We start from the raw sequence: 22838 nt of genomic DNA on the forward strand, positions 1-22838 counted from the left end.
CTAATATCTTACATAAAATGTTTTCGATCATGCATATTGTGTATAGAAATATTATTTATGTAAATAAATAAAGTGTTATTATTTTGGCTGCAATAAAATTGCTTCTTCAAATGGGTTATGGATTTGCTTTGACCGGTTTTATTCAGAAGCTGTAGCTCTTACGAGTCTTCTCATTAAAAGCGCAAGTTTGGCAGCTCAGATGTGGCAATGCAATAGTGTCATCAACACATTTAGAAAAGATTATTAAACCAAAATTGGGTTTTATATTGCTTCATATTACAGAAGACAAAGTTTTTGTTGTAGCACTGCTTGCTTTATTGGTTTAAAACTACTAATTGGATGCTAATTTTAAAGGAATAGTTTAAAACTAAATTAACTTTTTTTTTTTTAAATGTACTCACCCTCAGGCCATCCAATATGTATATGAGTTTCTTTCTTCATCAGAACAGATTTGAAGAAATTTAGCATTACATCAATTGCTCATCAATGGATCCTTTGCAGTGAATGGGTGCCGTCAGAATGAGAGTTTAAACAGCTGATAAAAGCATCCCAGTAATCCACACGACTCCCTACTGTCTTGTGAAGTGAAAAGCTGCGTGTTTGTAAGAAACAAATCCATCATTAAGACGTTTTTAACTTCAAACCATCCATTATATTGTTTTCTCCACTGAAAAAGTCATTGCGTCTGAATCAGGAGAGAAATATGCACAGATCACTCACCATTTACAAGCAAAAACAGTTCTAAACACTGGATGGATTTTGATGTGAGAGGACAACAGGGGATGGACTTAATTACTGGCGGAAGCATTATTATGGATTATGGACTCATATTTTGGCCAGAAGTGGCAGTTTAAAGTTAAAACACTTTAATGATTAATAATTGTTTATGACAAACATGCAGCTCTTCACATCACAAGGCAATAACTGATGGACTGGAGTGGTGTGGATTCCTTGTGGATTATTGTGGTGTTTTTATCAGCTGTTTGGACTCTCATTCTGACGGCACCCATTCACTGCAGAGGATCCATTGGTGAGCAAATCTGTTCAATGAAGAAACAAACTCCTATACAAATTGGATGGACTGAGATTTTTTTATTTTCGGCAAATTTTCATTTTTGGGATATATTCCCAATATTCCTTTTAGTATATACTGTAAATGATAAAACCGTGCTTCTTCAATATTTTTTGGTTTTAAATTGCTACTTAAACAGCATTAGCTGAAAACATCTGTTGTGCATTTTACTTATATTTTTCCCCCTTTTACCCGACAGCAAAACTCGGACACCAATGGAAACTTACGAAAACGCATCAACTCCAACGTTCAGGCTCAACCAGACTCCAAGAAAACCCAAAGAACCGAAACATCTAGCAAGAGCGGGGCAGCTGCATCCAAACCGACCTTGACCAGCCAATCATCTTCCACCTCAGAGGGTACCAGCAGTTTCTCCAGTCAATCACGTCTGAGCCCCAGTTCTGCCAGCCAATCAAATGCAGCCACTTCATCCTCTGCCTCAAAGACAACACCACCGGCCCCGCCCTCTACACCAACAGTTCCCGAGAAACCGTCGCCCAGCGCACCAACAGGCTCCGCCCCTCTTCACCATCTCCTCGGGCCTAAATTAGAGAATATTAAAAAGAAGGAAGTCAAGGCTGCACCTCAACCTGCCGCTCCTCCAACCGGAGGAGCCAGCAAGATCGACGAATACGCACGTATTTTATTCCCAGTGTCCTTTGGGGCGTTCAACATGGTGTACTGGGTGGTTTACTTATCCAAAGACACCATGGAGGCAAAGGGAGGCTAACAAGAACAGGATTGGTTGTTTGTACCCTTTTTTCTACAACTCAAATGAAATAAAGAGCCCTCTTAAGGATTACGTCAACAAGCAATTCCAAGAAATGAAATTATATTACAGCAGACAAAACTGCACAAGCGCACAGAAGAGATTAACTGGGTGAAATAATATTAAAACTTTTTTTGTTGGTAATCAAAAGGGCCGTACACAAGATTAAGCATGTGGATATATTACAATAAGTCAAAATAATTCAATTAAAAAACAATCCAAGCAATCTCACAGGAATGAATCATAGATTTATCTGTTGTCTGTTTGAATAGCCATATTTCCAGTCTGTCCTATTTATCACCGGACACACTGAAGAAGGAACAATGCCACTGAACAGAAAAACCAATACCAGGGTCGTTTAGTCTATTTTTATATAGAGACACTTCAGGAAAATATCCTTCATTCGGAGAACGGAATTTTCAGAAACCTGAGAGATCTTAACTGACCTTGCGGATGTCTGCCAAGAAGACGTATTTCTGACATATTTCTTTCAGTTGTGATGAAATCTATTTTAAACCACATCATGGTGTATGTAAACAATCAGGCATGAATGGTATCTATCCTGTGTTCTCTCGCCGAGAGAAAATGTTGGAACGGAGCGCGTCCTGATCGGTGAAAAACACATATGCATGTCTTTTATTTTTTAAAGAGACTATAAGAATTTTTGTTGTTACAAATTAAGTCGTTAAAGCACAAATGATAATTTTCTCTCTTTGTTTTTGAATTTGAATGGCTTGTTTTTAGTTTAGTTCAATTTGGGTTTCGTTTTCATTATTGCAGTATTTATTTTTTTTTGTCTTATAGCTGATATGTTCTCTGCTATAAAGAAGGAAGTGTGACACAGGGAAGGAGTTTTACCATACAAAGCATGCAGCATGTGGCGATGGACCCCCTGGAGCCTGGTGCCGTGGCAACCGCACAGGGGCCAGATGGTTCTGGAGTCATTTAGAACAGTAAGAGGGTTAAACAGACTGATGTTGTCATACAAGAGCCAGAGGACAATGAAAACCTCCACCGATCCACATAGGGCTGTTTTTGTATGTGTAAATTGGATATAAACAGTGATTGGTTCAGGTCTTCATTATCCACCAGTCGTGGATAAAAAAATCAGTGTTAAAGGCATAGATCACTCAAAAATGGTTCCATGGAACAAGAAAAGAAAATTTTTAGTAGAACGTCTGATGTTTAAGTCCAAAAATGACAACAACAAAAAAAGCACCATAGAAGTTGTCCAAATGACTTAATAAACTCATGTGATAGCTTTGTGTGAGTTGTTTTGTGCCATTTTTAAAAAGATGTGAATGCGTCATCAACAAATAATTTAAATGTTGGCTTTTTTATCACACAGAGCTATTGTATGCTTTTAGGAGACTGGATACATAGCATACTGTATGAAAATAGTCATATGGACTATTTTTATGGTGTTTTTTTGTGCTTTTTGAGCTTGACAGCCCTTAAAACTAAAAGTGCCAAAAAAGGGTGTTTCTCAGCGATGCCACAGAAGAACCATATTTGCTTCCCCAAAGAACCAGTAAATTTTCTTAGTGTGACAAATCTTTTAATAGTCTAAATTGTTGCACTATAAAGGCCCTTTGGTGCATTGGAAAGGTTCCTTGGATGTTAAATATTCTTCATAGAAGCATAGATCCCAAAAAAATAACCTTTATTATTTAGGATGGTCACTTTTTTTGACTGAAAAGATGACAAAAAAATCTCCTTTGGTGTTCCACAGAAGAAAGTAAGTCATACGGGTTTGGAACAGCATGAAGGCGAGTTCATTTTTGGGTGAACTGTCCCTTTAAAGTTTGATTTATTTGACTCCTGGTGTTTGCTGTTTAGTATGGTGTGCTGAAGACCGCTGAAATGATTCTGTGATATTTGGGGTGATCTTAGCAGACAGCTTTTCAATGGATCCATTCCATCATTCTGTTAAAATACGACATAAAACATAGCATATATGGCAAAATTTGTTTGATTTAATTGAATCTATACAATTAATTAAACGGTTGTTTGATTACTTAGAACACATGTGCATGTGTATTATTAGACCTGTGCTTGACTGGATGGATGTGCTGGTATTTCTGTGTGCGAGTTAATATGGAGATACAGACAGTCTCACCGATTAGACTCGAATCTTAACAATCACTCCACGTTAACAAAGCAGCTTTATCTAATGAATTATTAACTTTACTCTCCCTCTACAATGTTGTCTCCAACATTAATGTATAAGAAGGCTTTTAAATTTACTGGTCGAAGAGAGAAAAAAAAAATAATAATTTTAATAAGCATAATATTTACTACTTATTGCTCATTATATACTGTATATTGCCTATTTTATTTAAAATAGTACAGCTTGTTTTCTCTTGGATTTCTAAGTGCAATATGCAGTATACATACACTACTAGAGAAAAGTTTGGAATAATTACATGTTTTATGTTATAATGAATTTTACACAAGAATATTAAGAAGCAAAAACGGTATTTAGCATTATTAATAATAAAATAATAATAAAAGAAAATGTTTCTTGAGCAACAAATCAGCATATTAGAATGATGGTTAAAGGATCCTGTGATACTGAAGACTGGAGTAATGATGCTGAAAATTCAGCTTTGAATCACATAAATAAATTACATGTTAAAATATATTCAAATAGAAAACTGTTATTTTAAATTGTAATATTATTTCACAAAATTATTGTTTTGCAACCTAGGTAAACATAAAACATCTTTCAAAAACATTAAGAAAATGTAATGCATTAAAATTTTGGGCTGGTAGTGTATATTTGTTTTGTTTTGTTTTGTTTTGTTTTGTTTTGTTTTGTTTTGTTTTGTTTTGTTTTGTTTTGTTTTGTTTTGTTTTGTTTTGTTTTGTTTTGTTTTGTTTTGTTTTGTTTTGTTTTGTTTTGTTTTGTTTTGTTTTGTTTTGTTTTGTTTTGTTTTGTTTCAAAGAGCTCAATTTCATTGTCATACAACATGAGGGACTGGGAAAGTCTGTGTGCTTAATAATTAATATTTGAAAGATGCTGATCTAATGCTTTAAGAAATAAGACAGAAAATGAATAATGCATGTTCTCTATATATTGCATGGTTAAGAGACATCTCAGAATTTGGCCTAAATATGGTTATTTTGCTTTTTCAGTCCATTTTTGTGCCAATATTGTCACCAAGTGGAATTGCAAAAATAATTATTATCTTCAAACAAATTTTCATAACACTCAAATCTCACAACATTGGTTGATCCAGTGTGGCTGCATCGGGCTGGTTGTATTTGTGGATGACTTTGCTGACTTTGTTCTTTCGGCACACTAGTAGTTTCATAGTAAGTTTCATTGTGGGATACAGATGGATACTGCACATTTTTAAATATAGTAGGCCAATTGACTTTCCCCAGGAGTTTGATTGACAGGTGATCTGACCAATCATAAGAGAATCTGCCATTATGTCTGACAAACAAACCACAGGAGAGTAGATTAACATTGATGGACTTGAACTTGAAAAATGGTGTGAACTGACGTCTTGAAACAAGATACCTTCTGATGTTCATTCATGTTTATTACATGTTATAACTAGTAAAGATGAAGAGATTATTGGTTCACTTGCCGCTTGAACTACAGAGGCACTACAGTGATCTGTCACGACACATTAAAGAGCCACCAAAAAGTATTGCTTGAATTTCTTACAAAATGCCAAAATTTGAAAGCTGAGACTTTGTTTCATACCAAAAGAAACCTGCTCGGTCTTGTCTGTCTGCATATTGTCAGTTTTCTCTTTGCTCTGTGATGTATTTTTCACTGCGTGAGAACATGATGTGTAGCGTGAGAGTGCCATGGCTTGTCGGACATAGCGACAGTAACGAAGGGGGCCGGGTCTTTCCAAAGGGTCAATTGGGTTCGGAGTTGAAAATTTGCATACTGTGCACAGTATACTGCATACTGCTTTCGATTTCTGTGTTAATGTGACGCTCTGTGTGTGTGTGTGTGTGTGTGCGCATGTGTGAGAGAGAGAGAGAGAGAGGGAGAGAGGGGGGGTCAAGCTATCAGCAGCGTGATGGAGTGATCAAAATGTCTGGCTTCCCCGGGAACTCAGCCTAGTGTGAAATTGACTTTGTACCTTCATCCTCCATCACTCACACACTCACACACACACACACACACACACGCACACACCTTGTTAACCTGCCACTTTAAAGCTCCTGTATATTGTTCTCTCTCTGACAATATTACCAATTCAGAATGATGAATATGTGTTTATGTACATTTATACTCACAAACATGAGTCCATGCATGTGTATCTCAGTCCAATTACCAGCTGTATAAAATAAGAGCAAACTTGAGCAGCAGTTTTACATTTAAAGCATATTTAGGCTTAAATTTAAGGTGTATTTGAATTACATGTCAAATTTCCATCCATTTGGATTAAGCGGTTTTAACATAAACTAATAAACTTAGAGTAATGCATATTTGTCAGTTTTACCATAAATGATACAGGTAAGATTTCTTTAATTGTACTAATAAACTGAATGTGTTTTAATAACCAGGTTTGTATATTTATCATAAGTAAATCCAATTTGTTTAAATCACATACATTTAAACTAATTGGATATCGCTTGTTCCACAGTTAGCCATATTTTAACGATAGTCATTCTTTTTAACCAAATAAATGTGATTGTTTTCACAATGAAGAGATTTATGCTTATTCTAAATGATTCGAATAAATGCATTTTTTATAATATGATTATTTAAAATCAGATAGATGCAAATAAATGTCCTGATTTTCTGAGTTCAGAAATCTTGCCTGTTTCTTACCCGTTTCATTTATGTTTGACTGACAAATATGTCACATTATGCTTATTAGTTTGTTTATGCTAAAACTGTGATCCTAATGGGTGGAAATTGTATATGCAAATCAAATACATAAAATATCGAAATTAGGTTGAAATATTTTGTGAGTGTGGGTCTGTATTTAGGTTAGTGCTGTAAGGGTTGAGTGTGTGTAGAAATGGGAGAAGTGAATGACTGTTAACTTCCCACTTTGTGTCCCCACGGGCCGTTTGCCTGAATACATCTCCTCCGGCACACCACAGCTTATCGTTCAAACACAGAAGACTCTTTTGCTCCAGTGAGGCATTGCTTTATTAGACATGTTACGTGAGAAGCCCAGAGACCAGAAATGTCCTGGCCCGTACTGAGCACACTAATACCCTTAAGAAAAACCTAAGAGTTTCAAAGATAAAGTTCATCTGAGGTATAACAAAGAACATTTGTCTTAAAAAAAAAAAAAAAAAAACACTTTCACTGTAGATGGTTCATGAGTTGCTACATAGTCATTTGGAGATTGAAACAAGCCAGGAAAAAAAAAAAAAAACTTTCAGGTCACATTCACCTCAATATCACAGAGGAAAAAATAAGAAATTAAATTTTGCATCAAAAAAAAAAATACAAAAAATAAATAAATAAAGCCTGTTTTTTTAAAGACCTTCAATATTTTTGCAGTTAGACATTATTCTCACTGCTATAATTGTGACAAATTGCTTTTTTTCCTTTTTTGTACGTCACTTTGGATAAAAGAGTCTACTGAATGTGTAAATGTAATATATCCTGATGTTTCATTCATTTCAGTCATTCTTTCTTTTTTCTTTTTTTTTTTTGTTATTTATTGTTTGGTAATTCCTAATATGGTGATTCTTATTATATTGTTATTTTGTTTTATTATTATTCTTTTTAAGTCAGCAAAGACCGTACAAATAAATATGATGTATGAATAGTTAAATATTAAATATATTATTATTATTTAATACAATTTGAATATTTTTATTTATTATTTTTATTTTTGGAAATCACACAAAAATCATGATGACTACATTTCTTTCTTTTGATTTTATGAAATATGACACAGACATGTTCTTGATTGGCTTTGTGAGAGTCACCCAGACAGCGAAAAGTTTTTTGAGGAACTTAGAAGGTTCTTCTTCGAATGTTCTTCTATGGCATCAGACTGCACCCTTACTGGTTCTAAGTGGATGCTTTATTTTAGGAGTAAATCCAGTGAACACAGATCAGCGTGCGCCACGTGCATCTAGAAAGGAAACTTCAGCAGGCTTACTTTTTTAATTCACTTTCTTTGTCTTTCTTTAATCTGCAAAACCATTGTGATCAGTCATTTTCAAATTATTGCTTATCACAATGAAAAATTGGTTTTATAAGACTTTTTGAACACAGAAAGTGAAGAAGTCATTTGTATTGTTACTCAAAAGCCTCCACGGAGTGGATGAGAGTGTCTCGGGGGCCAGTAGCTGTCTAAACTGATAAACTAGAGTACATCATGTATTGCTGGAGACAGAAAGAAAGAGAGATTGTGTTTATCATGCCCTACAGAGTTTATCATGTTGGCGGTGATAAGAACAAATATCCATAATCTTCCTCTGGATGGAGCCCAAAAAGAAGAGAGATGTAACACAAAGAGAGGGAAGAAAACATGGACTAACAGCTATTGAGTGGGAAATGGATTTTGTTTGGATTCATTTGTCAAGCTCCGACCTGGAGGAATTTTTTTTTTTTTTTTAAATCACACTGCTTCCTCTGTAAATAACTCATATAAGTAACTGAATGTCTGTTTATAAAAATGACGAAAATATACAATCAGTGTTTTGTAGTATATATTATTATTATTATTCTTTACTTACTGCCCTATGCAAGAAAACTACTTCAGAACTGATGAACAGGTGCCTGTGATCTCGCAGTGATGAGGTCATCGCTCACGGTCCAATGAGGAAAGAGAAAAAATAAACATACATCTGTCATGTATAAACAAAACGTCCTTGTGTCTTAAGATGATCCTTATTTCTATATTTTTAATTTCAAGATGTGAGCTTGTGTGCTGAGATTTATTCTCTAAAGACTGTGTTGGTGTAGAAATTATCACTCAAAAATTGCTATTAAATGTCACAATGACTGTTTTTCTCAATTGCTTTGGTTCAATTCTCGAATGAGAGTTTTTCCCTCAAAACAATAAGTTCAGATGTCTAAACAGTTAATTTCTTGTTTACATCAGATTTGAATTTCTTATTGATTTAGGCAAATTGCATGTGTTTTGGCAAGTGTGCAAATAATTAAGTACAATTGTTTACAGTTTGCACAATAACTAAATGCGCACGGCTTGTTGATCAAAACTGATAAGTTGATTCTCAGTGAAATTGTCAAACTCTTCACAACTTCTAAACATTCTTTTATTGTTTGAGCCATCACATGATCACAAAATGATCCAAATCAGTTATCAAAATCTGCCAGATATGTGTTTATGTTCCATAAATATCTGACATGGAATGGTTGTAATGCTCGCTAAGTTGGCAGATGGCTTGCCACTGAGGTTGCAAAGGGGCGGAAAATTTCCTGAAACTTTACAGGAATTTTGGGAAGGTTTTTGGGGAAGCAGACTCTTGCGAATTAACCAAGTTTACACAATCATTACTATTGTTGAACAAGGAGGAACGTCACAACCCTAAACAGCAGCAGCTACAGCAGTGCTGTATAAATACATTTATCTGTAGAAATGTGGTACATGTAAACTGAAAATCCTCATCTCATTGTGGAAGAGCATTAGAAGATAAGTAAGAATGTATGGTGGCGGTGTAAGGGGAAGATAATAGAGTTTTTAAAAATGAACAAGCAATGGGGAGTTTTTAGTTGACGTAACACATTTCTACAAAATAAATGTACTGTAAAAAATAAAATTTTATTTTTGTGTACTACAGCATTGACTTTTCTCAGCACATTTACTGTTAAAATATGTATCTAAAATGCTCAGTGTGACAAACAGACAAAACTGACATTCTTGTATAGCATACAAAGAGGTCTGTCAACAAAACAAAATTGAAATAAAACTGCATATAACAAATATGAAATATAATAGCATATAACAACATTAAATTTGCATATAACATGAAATCAAATGACATTTTCATATGACAAATATTTCTATGGTGAAAAACCATCTAAACATTTTGAGCAGTGTGGCTCACACGATGACAAAAGCACTTTTTATTCACTATATTAAGTCACTGAAAAATAGCATGAATTAAATGTTTTAGACGAGTTACTACACTTTGCAGACATGCAGTAGGGTTCTGGCGTTTCAGCGAACAGTTGAGACACTTGCAATTACAGTTTAGAAAATGTTAAGGCTTCGAAAAATGTGCCAAAGCAACTGAGAAACACTGTAATTACAAAGAAACAGCAAGTAACACGTTAAATTAAACATGAACTTTAGAAGTAAGAAGACACTTGAATAACTATTATTTTTTTTTATTTTTTTTTTGGTAAAATTTACTCCAATAATCTTTGTCTATTTACCTTTGAAAAATCTTTATTTATTTTTTTTTTTTTTTTTTTTTTAAAGTTTGCAAAATCACAAGTTATATCTCTTTTTGACTAAACATGTAATATGGATGTGCACATTTTTGTAGCTTGCATGGAAATGATAATGGTGTACTTTGAGTACTGTTTTCAAAAGTTTTTAGGTCACCAAAACACTGTTGATCAATGGGCAATGCGCATTAAAATAAAGTTTTCTGTATAGTTATTTTGCCCAACAGAGACCCCAGTATCTCATGTGTCTCAAAGATATCTCAACAACATCTAAAACTTTCATAATTCAGAGATTTGATCTCAAGCATCTCATCGAATTCATCTGAGACCAAATTATCTGAGCTGGTATCCACACATAGCCTACTCTTAATGTACGTCAACAATTGCCTCATTTGAGTCTATTTTTATACCTCCAAAGAAATTTTAGAAGAAACATCTTCTAACTTCACAGAAACTTAATTGAGAACTCCATTAAGCCTCCTGAGATATGATAGAACGACCTCTGAGCAACAAAATGTGCCTCTGGAGAGTTATGACAAGAAAAGAAGACAAGGATTTGACAAATTAGAGTTCATGTTGAGAGGTGAACCATTTTATCTGATAAAACCAGACTGACGCACACGTTCATGGCATCAAGCTTTCGACAAAAGCGCGCTTCACCTCCATAAAGAGACATTAATCAAACAATCAGCATCTATCATAATTCCTGAAGAAGAATTATCACATTAAAAATATTCTCAGGCAAATCTGGCCTCTTTATTACAGTCAGCCTCCCTCCAAAAATAACCGCTGCTGCCATGGCAACAGCTGCTTCAAAGTAATAACAGTAAATAGCTTTTATTGTGACTGTTTTGAATGGGCAGTTTGCGGGAGGCAATTTTAAGCCAAGCAATTATACTCTGATAATAAGATTTGGCCTCAGATTTGGCCAGCAGAGGACTGGACACATACACATATGCACTGCAGGCGCTTTCTTGTGTTTATTGTCGTTTTTCTCTCTCTCTCGCTTTCTGTGGCTCAGTGTAATTTCTTTAATAATGAATTGAATGTGACAGCATCTCAGCATCAGCGCTAGTGAATGAGATACACCTCAGTGTGGTTAAATGAGTACTTGTGACTATACTGAACAATCACCATCATTTCTTCTGTTTAATGAGTTTATTGTCTTGGAGAATAAGAGTTTGATGTTGAACCTGACCGATCAGAGCCCATATTCATGAAAATTCTTAATGCAAAGAGTTGCTTCTAGTGACAAAATTCTAAGAAAATTCTTGGAAAAGTGGGCATTTCCCCTTAAAATGAAAGAGAAGATCCTAGTAAAGATATCTATCTATATAGTGCTTAACAAATTTATTAGACCACCACCCAATGCAGGGTTTGTGCCACAGCTGCCCTAAACTAAAAGTATTGATTTTTTTTCTATATTTGTAATGGTTAATCCACCAGTATGTGTAAGTTCTTCAATCGCAGTTCTAATGCTAAAACATGAAAAATGAATTATATATATTAAATTAATTAGATTAAGTTGCATTTTAAAATACTCGGAATCAGACTACAGTTACTTCTTTATTGATTACATGCTTGCATATTATTCATACTATAGCAATAATTGATTTATATTTCATAAAATCATAATTTGTATTTGAATTATCACTCAGTGGGTTATTTTACCATGTATTGCTCTGTCTTTGAAAGTTTTTTGTCTTTCAAACACAATTAAATGCACAAATCATGTTATTTCTTATTTACTTGTAATGCAGACATTCCTAAACTTTTTTGTCATCTGAACCTCTTTCGCCTATTATATTTATTTGAAGCATCCCCTGAGATTTACAAATAAATGTGTTAATTATGATGAGTGTTTTATATTCATATAATGAGTTTCCATTTTAATAATAAGTGTTTTATTTTGATTGATGTTATTTTAAAATTATTTATTTTAATTTTAAATTTGTATGATTTAATTAATTATAGGCTTTTCACAAACCCCAGTTTGGGAAACCTAGATGTAATGTAATGATTAATGCACTTCATGTTGTTAGCTAAAACAAACGGAATATATTTTCTTACTCTTTATTTTTTATATCAATATGGTACAAGATTATCCTATTTAAATCAATGTGATAGACAAGTTAAGTCAAAAGTATTCTAAAAGTAATCAAAAAGTAGTCAGATTATATTACTTAAAATGTGTAATGCAATGGATTACGTTACTGCTGTAACTACCATTTTTGTCAAGTAATTTGGAATCAGTAATGGACTACATTTGTAAGTAATCTACACAGCTCTGTATGTATGTATAAACCAAACCCTAACCCTAACCATATAGTAAGTACATGTAGCTTATTAATATTACTCAGTACTTAAATGTATAATTACACAGTAACAAGAACACCTTATAATAAAGTGTAACAACTTTACATGTAAGCATTCATAATGGTTCTGAAATTAATATTAGTTCTGTATGCACTGTAAATAATACTGCCTTTTTTACTAGGTGAAACAATAGGACTTATTTAAATGAAAAACATTTCAAACAGTAACACATGGTACAATATGACCTTTTTATATTAGTCACATGACCTCATGATTAATTCGGTGAGTTGAGGTTTAGGTGCCATCTTGAAAAAGAAGAAAGTTTTGCTGCTTGATATTGAAAATTGGTAAAACTTTTTATAGTTAAAAGTTTAAAAATGTTACTGTTTACTGCACGTTATTATTTTTCTCGTTATTTCCCTATAGCGGCTAATGAATCGGAAGTCTTGCCCATATGCATACAGACAATTTGCATACTGTTCAAACTAATATACAAACTGAAGTAGTAAACAAGTATGCTAGCACAATGTTCCTTGCGAGTGTTTTACTGAACAATCATTTTTATTTCTTCTGTTTTGTGAGTGTTTTATTTTGGAGGGTTTGAGTTAGATGTTTCACACTGCAGTTCAGTTAACACATACAACTAAGCACTGCAACAACATTAGTTCAGGAAAAATTGAGAAATCATAATGCACTCTTTAAGACAATAGAAGACAAGATAATAAAAAAATAAATTAAAATAAAATTTAAAAAATAATAATAATAATGTCCTATTTGGGTATTTCTGGCCACATAAGAAAAAAAAAAGATATATGTTTGTTTGTTTTTTTGTTTTTTTTGATAAATCATAATTATGACATATAGTCTTAATTACAATTACAATTTATTTTCATCATAATTGTGAATTTATAATTGAATTTCTGTCATAATTTCAGTTTTTATCTCATCAATCTGACTTTTTATATCATAACTATGATTTAGTATCTCATAATTTTGACTTTTTATCTCTTAAATCTTACTTTTCATTTTATAATTTAGACTAACGTCATAGATTTCATTTAAATCTTATCTCATTATTACTTATTTCATAAAAGTCATAACTTAATATCTTATAATTTTGACTTGTAATATCAAGATTACGACCCTTTATATCATCATTTAGACGTATGTCATAGTTATCATTTAAACCTTATCTCATTATGACTTTTTAATCTCATAATCATGATTTTTTTAAATCTAATTTCTGACTTATCGTATCATCATTTTGAGTTTTTCCTCATACATATTTCTAAGTATATCCTAATTTCAACTTTTTTCCTCATGATTTTATCAAGTAAATAATTATTAGCTAAAGTTTCCCAGTTCATCCTGCAGGTACACCTGAAAGCATGTTTTCACACACAGGCCATGACAGCAATCCGGCTGTACATTTAGATGTTAAAGGGTTCTTGGGATACAGCTGTGAAAGTTATTTTTGTGCTATAAATGCTCTTGGTTCAGGCATCTGAGGGAGAGGAGAGTGGTGGGCGTTTGCCTCTGTTAGATCATATGCTGAGCTGTCAAGAGTAGGCGCAGGTTGGCTGCACTTCAGATTGTGTCTGAATCTCAACTCACTTGCGGTAATTATGCTCTATGCGGGAAATGTTTACCGTGGCTTCTTGCACAAGTGCATGAATAACGCACACACACACACACACACACGTTCAAGCACATGTTCTTATATTCTGCCCCCTCATACACACACATTCTTGTGGATTTTAGGATAACCCCACACACACACACAGTCAACTACCCACACACAGAAGACAGCTCATATATCTCCTTTCTACTCATTTCGTTGAATTGCATCTCCATGGCAACACTTGTGCATTTGCATAAAACCACATTAATTTATAATATAATGCATATTTCAATAAGATCTATAATACAGCAGAAGATGTGTCAGAAATCATGATTTTCTAATGTTTTACAGTATGTGAGCGTGTTTGTTTCTGACGGTCTGTTGCTATCATGTGATGCAAAGTGTAGCAAAGCTTGATAAACTCTGACAGTCACAGTGAGTCCGTAGTAACTGTTTCCCTGGAAACCACTCTGAAGTGAATTAGCAATTAAAAGTGCTGAGAAACCCCCATCGGTGAATAGGACCTGCATATTGTGTGTGTGGATGGACTTGGCTTTTATTAGCAAACAATGAGGAATTGTTCTGTGATTCTGACCAATGAACCACCATTGTTGTAGATGCAGGAATGATTTTATGTTTTCCATGCTTTTCTTTGCTTTACCAGGTTGTTCTGTATGTCATATGATTATTACGTGTCAAAAAACAATTCGGTGTATGGATCTATTTTTATTTTATTTTTTTGTAAGGATCTAAGTTTTAATCAGAAATATTTCATAATTACTTACAAAGACACATCAAGTAACACACTGAACAAAAAGTGAAAGTTTGACTTTTTTTTTTTTTAAATTGTAAAGATTATGGGAATATGTTTTACAAGAAAATTACAGAATTTATTTTTTACTTCAAAATTTATATTTCTCAAAATTGTTGTTTCTTTGTAATTGTTTTTGAATTTTCGTTTTCTCTTTTTTTTCAGTTAGTTGGCTAGCTAGTTTGTTAAATTTGAACTAAGTGGTTTTTATTTTTGTTGTTGTTGTTTTTAAGTTGTAAATAAAGATTAAGGGAGTATTTTTTTCAAAAAAAATTATCAAATTTACTACCAATTTCTGAATGAACATTATACACCAAATTTTCAGTGCAGAATTTTTTTTTTTTTTTTTACTTCAATAATCTTATTTACAACTTATATTTGTTTAGTTAGTTAGTTGTTAGCTACATTTGGTTTAATTTAGTGTCCACCAGGCAAAAATAATAATTCTGGTTGCTTCAAAAAAAAAAAAAAAAAAAAAGAGTATTTATGAGTTTATGATACTTAAACTTCATATATGGAAATATTACAGAAGTGATCACTGAAGCCTATCAGAGCACTGATTTTTAAGACGCTTGTTGTATTATGTAAGGGAAGTTATTTTAGTTTTATTGACTGCAACATTATTTTTATTTGTTCCGCTTAAGTACAGTTTGAACTCAGTGCTGAATTATCACTTGTTTAAAAAGTGTCCCTAAACCTAAAATAAATTAAAACAAAATAAAAAAACAATAATAACAAAAAAAGCAAAATAAAATAAAAAAAACAATAATAACAAAAAAACAAAATAAAAAAAACAAAACAAAATAAAATAAAAACAAAATCAAACAATAAAATAAAAAACATAAGGGCATATGTCGCAAAAGGTCAGCTATATCACTTTGAACTAGAAACCAACATACAAAACCACTGCTAGAGAAACACTTCAGGAGTTTCGAAGTCGCCATTGGATTGGTTGAATTATACAGGATTTCCGGAAGATATGTGTGTGTAGCATTCTTTAACGTTCCGCCTGGAAACAAAGATGACGTGATGCCAAACCCCCTCACGAAAGAATGAAGCCGTCAAGTTTACACGAGACTACTGAGATGCAGTCCGTGTGACAACTATCCCCAGTCTCCTGCCCTTCTGTTTTTCTCCAGTGACTAGCCAAGATTCCCTGCTCCATTTTATCACTACCTTTTATTCCTCCTTTATGCAATGCATTAAAATGACAAAGTACACATGTATCTTGAATGAACACAGTCCATTATTTCTAATGATGATTTATAGCTTTTGTTAAGTACTTGGGTCTGAGCAGAAGGGTCGTTGTGGTTATTTGATGATGGTATAGTTTATCTAACGTTAGTTTAATGGGAGATTATGCATGAGTGATTATTTCTTTCTCTCCCCTCCTCCTACACTCTCGGAGTGATGCTGTTACCCGGGCAACAGAGCTGGAAACAGCAGCATCAGTAGCAGAGATCAGCTGATTGCCATGCTGTTCACATGAGCATGTGATGAGAGACAGACACACTGTATCCTTCACATTTGTCCTGATGCTCTGAAGGGTGTATGATGGTGTGATTCTTTTGTAATGCAAAGCTTTCTGTCTGTATTACATGTGAGTTTGTTCTTGAGTGTTTAATATATTGAAGCAGCTGAAGTCCATTCTGTAGTCCATCAGCCTCCGGGGAACCAAATGAAGTGGCTCTCCATGAATATATATGTGGCAGAACATGTCAGAACATCACTGAAAACAAAGCAACTGGCTGAAGAAACATGAGTACTGTTCATGCAGAGGTCACCACAGTGTCACTGGTGGGGGTTGCTAGGGTGTTCCTGGTGATTGTTAGGCTATTCTGATTGGTTGCTTGGTGTTTTGGGTTTTTAGATTGCTGCTAAGGTGTTCATGGTGGTTGCTAGGGTATTCTGGCTGGTTACTAGGGTTAGGGTGTTTTGGGTGGTTATTAAATTGTTGTTATGTGTTCAGGGTGGTTTCTAGGGTGTACTTGCCAGTTGCTCGGGGGTTGTTAGGGTATTTTAAATGGTTGTTCGATTGTTGAGAGGGTGATTGCAACAGGATTGCAACAGGGTGATTCTGGTTGGTTGCAATGGTGGTTGTTAAGGTGTTTGGGGTGGTTGTTAGGGTGTTCCTGCTGGTTGCTAGGTGGATATTACTGTGTTTTGGGTGGTTGTTATACTGTTGCATTGTTATAGGGTTTTCAGGGTGGTTGCTGGGGTGTTCTGGTTGGTTGCTAGGTTGTCATTAGGGTATTTTGGGTGTTTGTTACTAAGGAGTTCTGGCTGGTTTCTATGGTGTTGTGGTTAGTTGCTAGGTGGTTGTTTGGATGTTTTTGGTGTTTGTTAGATTGTTTCCAGGATGTTCCGGGTGGTTGATAGGGTGTTCTGGTTGGTTGTAAGGAGGTTATTAGGAGGTTTTGGGTAGACAGGGTGTTCTGGGTGGTTGCTAGGTAGATGTTAGGGTGTTTTTTTAGATTGTTGCAAAGGTGTTCAGAGTGGTTGATAAGGTGTTCTGGCTGGTTGTTAGGTGGATGTTAGGGTGTTTGGGTGTTTATTAAATTGTTGCTAGAATGTCCAGGGTGGTTGCTATGTGGTAGCTTGTTAAGGTATTTTGGGTGGTTGTTAGATTGTTGCTAATGTGTTTTGTCTAGGTTGCTAGGTGGTTGTTAGGGCTTTTGTAGTTGGTAGGGTGTTCTGGCTGGTTTCTAGGTGGATGTTAGGCTGTTTTGGATGGTTGATACAAGTCTATGGGATACACACACACACACACACACACATATATATATATATATATATATATATATATATATATATATATACACACACACCTATTTTACTGTCCATCAGGAGATTGTAAATGATAGTTTAAGCCTGTCTGTTTGTAATATGCACTTTTTGATGAAAGCACTAGAGGTCACTGTTTCCTAATAACTGGTAGCTGCATCAGCGGAGGAGCTTGGTGTGTGATTTAAAGTCATTTGCATGAAGCAGTTCAGTGAATGAAACCAAAATGAGAAATGTGGGCCATTATCTCAGAGGTGACCCTCGCCGCTATACTGCTGTGATCTGCTAAACTGTAACAAAGTATTTATAGTTTCCACGTTATCATTCCAAACAGGTGTGTTAAGTGGTGCAGATGATGATGTAATTTGGTGCAATGTAAAGAGCTGAACGCTTATAATCACAAACGAAGTGTTTGTATTCAGGTGGTGTATGCGCTCAGCAGGGGCCCCTGGCTCTCAGGTGGGGGTTTGGACCTGAAAACATCCCTGTTCTCGTTTACAGCAACAGAAAGCCTGAGTGATGTCAAGCAGCCCGTCTCACTGTGAATTAGGGTAATTGGATAGATTAGAACATTTCATACATAATTGATCATTTCACGTTCAGTGTTTGCTTATGCGGTCTATTGACATTTGTGCAACGGAGTGGGAATATGACACATCTGAGCCAGTAAAGAAAAACAGTAAAATCAAGCAAACATGTCAGGTGTTGCTATACTTCAGGAGATCTGCGTTTATTGGAAGGTTAGAATGTCATGTGTAAATTCTCACATATCAAAATTGTGTATGTATTTATGTGTGTATGAATTAGTTTATTTATTAAAATGTTTAATATGTATTAATAAAACTAATATTTTAGAAAAATGAGATGATATTTTGAATAAAGAAACTGAAACCTTTTTGGACTGTTGTTATTATTATTATTAGGGTGTTCAAAATGGTTGCCATGGTTACTATTATTATTATTATTATTGGGTGCACTATTTATTATTAGCATTTATAATATTATTATTATTATTTTTACTGGTAGTAGTAGTATTTTGCATGAAACTATTTAAATGACAATTAACCACAGTTCCCCACAAAATTACTATTTAACTATAACTATATAAAAACTATCTATTAAAAAAATGCTTATTTGACATGAAAAATTGTCACAATACAAATAATTTTAATCTTAATGGTTCTAAAAAAAAAAGTATTGTTTTGCTTGTTTGTTTTTTGTTGTTTTGCTGTAAAATGTGACCTGGACTCTTCTTGACAGGTTTCTAGAGATTCACCTGATACAAATGCAAGAATAACATCCCCATCTGCTGTGGGTCCATGTTTTATTTATTTGGCTCTTTGCTGCTCATGTCACACAGGGCATCTACTCATATGAAAGAGGGTGTAATTGTGAGATTTAGTGGTCGAGCTAAACTCAGAACTGATGAAGTGGAGCATGAGAACTGATTGAATCGTGACTGACAGCATTTGGAATGAAGGTTCCTGGGGTCGGTACGTCCCGTCCTGAGGGTACAGACAGCCTTCAGGTAAAACACAGACAACACAACACACATTACAGAACCAGGACCGGATAATCAGTGCAGTGGCCCCAAAAGTGTTTTGAATGTCACTGCAACCCAAGTGCAACACTTTTCAAGCCAAACATTTCACAAAGAAAGAAGTTTGGTTGGTTTAAATGGTAGAAATAATAGATATACAGTTAATTCTGAAGACAAAATTGTGACACAAACCTGAAGTCCAGAGGAATGACTGTAGTGTGTGTGTTTATCATGGCTGCTATTGATTAATTGATTGAAGTGAAGGAGCTCTGGGTTAATCCTGGCACCTGAAGACACTATTTATTTTCTCCTGCTTCGATTACTGTCCCTCCGTCCCCTCTTATTGAATAACACATTTAATTGATTGTGTCCTTGCATATGCTAAACGCTTCATATTTTTTATGGGACCAAATTGATTTTTTTCCCATCAGAGTGGCTGCTGGATTAATGTGTTCGGGTTGTGTACAATTAGACTCAATGGTTTTCTAAAAGAGTAATCTGACAAAAATCCTAAATTATTTTCCACATTATAACTAGTTCAAAATGATAAGTAATCAGTTATTTGATCACTTTAGTATAGATTTTTAGTTCAATGAGTGTTTGCCTGGTGTTGCTGTGTTGTCGCTAAAGTGTTGTAAGTGCTATGCGGTTGCTAGGTGGATTCTTGGCCTAAGTCTCTATGATACGTAGACACTTGGCAAATTTTTTGAAATCCATCAGACAAAAATGATAAATCATAAGCTCACATTTGTTATTATTGTTAACTAATACAATGAAAATCACTTCTGTTAATTGAAATAAAATCTGGAATAAAATAAAATACAAATATTATATGAAAAAATATATTAAAAATGTTCCCATGACAATTAAATGCTTACTGAAATAAAATAAGTTTAATTTGTAAGTATAAGTTTAATGACAAAAGCACATAGTATACTAAAAAATTAACCTAAAATTAAAACACAAAATATTTATGTATGTATGTATTTATTTATTTATTTATTTATTTATTGAGCAGATATTAGAATGATTTTTGAAGGATCATGTGACACTAAAGATTGGACTAATGATGCTGAAAACTCAGCTTTGCATCACAGTAATAAATTACATTTTACAACAACAAGCACAGTTATTTTAAATTGTAATAATATTTCACAATATTGCTGTTTTTAATGTATTTTTTATCAAACAAATGCAACCTTAAGATGCATAAGAAACTTATTTCAAAAACATTTAAAAAGTGGTACACTACTAGTAGTAGTTCCCTATCTGTCGGAACGACATTAGGGGATTCACTTGGGAGCTCCAATCACCTCTGACATTAAGAGAAAATTCCAATGAATATTGGCTAGAAGATTTTGCATACCTGAGCCACTCCCCGTGCATACGGGTATAAACAGGCGACAAGTGCATCCACTCTTCAGATTTTTGCTTCGGAGCCGAGTGGACCTGACGAAGTCATGGACGGCCCCTTTTACGGCCAAAAGCCACTCGTCTCCCTCCTCCGTCCTCACTACCCTCGATGGCGGGGAGGCCAGGGGGTACGTAGACGTTCCCCAAGTGGAGAGAGCGGTTGCGGTGCACCTGTGCCCGCAAAACGCCACCATTTGGAGAAGTGCTGGGCGGTATACCGGTTCATACCGAATACCGGTGTTTATTTTTCTTATGATATGAATTTTTAAAATACCGCAGTACCGGTGTTATTTAAATAACGCTCGGAACGCGACACTGTTTGAGAGGGGTCTCTTTTCACTATTGCATTGTGGCGAGGACACGTGTCACTAAGCGTGAAAGTTCTTAAGCTGTAGAACTAGTAGTACGTGATGACACCTTTACAGTCTATGGATGACACAGAAGAACTCATCCACAATATCCACCGCCCGCTGCCATCAGCTCACGCGTCTCACACACACACGAGCGCGACTTTAGCACTATATTTAGCAACTTTCAGACCCTTTTAGCGGCTTTTTTCCATGGAATATACAAACTGACAAACCTAGCGACTTTTTTGGATAAACCTTAGCTATGATTCAGTTGGAAGATGTCGCCAGTGCTGCCCTCGCCTCTCTGTGTCTGTTCTGTGCAGTGAGCGGCAGAGAAGCACCGCATTCAGTTGGCCGTACCACAGCAGATTCGTCAATAAATGAGTACAAAACAGCGTTTCCAAGCACCTGCCGCTAACTGACTGTTTGGAATTATAAATATGAGCATAGTTCATCTGTTAATATTATGCACTTTTTTTTTTTTTTTTTTGTTACTCAGACGCAGGCAGTGCGCTAAGTGAGACAAAAAAGTAATATAGCCAAAACCACCGCATAGCCACTCTTTAGTGTAACGTTAGATGCATGTTGATTTTATCAGACAATGTCGCAATTATAAATGAGAGTGGCTCCTGGTTAACATGTATTAATGGGTCGTGTTTAGTCACTATTTAGTGTGGAAATTTTCTACAATATTCGCTCATCATGACAGTAAAATAGGGCATTCTAAGTCAATCTACTGCAGTTTTTCCTCTCAATCAGTAGACACCCGGTCATGCATGAAAAAAACAAGTACCGTCATATACAGTGAAACCGGTATAATTTTGAAAAATACCGTGATATACATTTTTGGTCATACCACCCAGCACTAATTTGGAGGAATCGTCCGCGTCTCCCGTCCAAAGCCTGTAAGATGACGACTGCTCTTGTGGCCAAAGCTTACAGTGCTGTGGGCCAGGCTGCCTCTGCCCTGCATGCCATGGCTATCCCACAGGTCCACCAAGCCAAGGCACTGAAACAAATGCACAAGGGTAGTTCTGACCCGAGATTGATTCAGGAGCTGTGTTCGGCTAGGACTTCGCCCTCCGGGCGATCAAAGTCACAGCGTGCTCCCTTGGGAAAGTGATGTCCACTCTGGTGGTCCAAGAGTGCCATCTCTGGCTCAATCTGGCAGAGATGAAGGACGTCAACAAAGCATGCTTTCTCGATGCTCCCATCTCCCAGGCTGGGCAGTTCGGCGACACTGTTGAGGGCTTTGCCCAGCAGTTCTTGGCAGTGCAGAACTAGACAGAGGCGATCCAGAACATCTTGCGTGATGCACCACCACCCACCACTACCCCGTGGGCCAGGCCTCAGTCTGCTCATCGCTGTGGGCACGCTCTTGCATCCTCCAGAGCTGCTCCGCCCCGCGCTGAATCGACACCTAGGCCGGATCGTTGAGCCACTCGCGGGAGCGGGCAACCCGGAGATGTGGGAATCTGCTCTTTCTCAGGAGACGGTGAGACAGCGGAGGACAGGAGGAGGGCCGGGTGGAGAATCTTCTGTTTCATTTTGTTTCTGTTCTGCATTGTCACAGAAAGAGCAATTTCCTTTTCCTCCAGGTTCTCAGGTTCGTTGCCTGACAGTGTACAACACTTTGCCTCCTCACTCTCACCCATGACCCTTCTTTCCAGTGGCCAAGAGACTGCGGATGGGTGACGCAATGCCTCTCCACGCATCCCCCCCCGGGGACTTAGGGAGTTCTGCGGGGATGGGTCAGAACGCGATGCCTTCTGTACCATCCAGCTCGACTCCCCTTCACTG

At 35.6% G+C, this 22838-nt stretch overlaps 1 protein-coding gene across 1 annotated transcript in view; it reads left to right on the forward strand.

Annotated features, from left to right (window-relative positions):
- gabra4 (gamma-aminobutyric acid type A receptor subunit alpha4) overlaps positions 1 to 8803 on the forward strand; it is a 37861-nt gene extending 29058 nt beyond the window's left edge. Inside the window, exon 9 of the mRNA XM_058798255.1 lies at positions 1272 to 8803. Within this exon, the coding sequence (XP_058654238.1) occupies positions 1272 to 1802 (531 nt within the window). The 3' untranslated portion in view covers positions 1803 to 8803. The remainder of the gene's footprint in view (positions 1 to 1271) is intronic.
- The last annotated feature ends 14035 nt before the right edge of the window (positions 8804 to 22838 follow it).

This window comes from Onychostoma macrolepis, chromosome 14 (genome assembly GCF_012432095.1).
Source record: "Onychostoma macrolepis isolate SWU-2019 chromosome 14, ASM1243209v1, whole genome shotgun sequence".
In the NCBI taxonomy this organism is placed as follows: domain Eukaryota; kingdom Metazoa; phylum Chordata; class Actinopteri; order Cypriniformes; family Cyprinidae; genus Onychostoma; species Onychostoma macrolepis.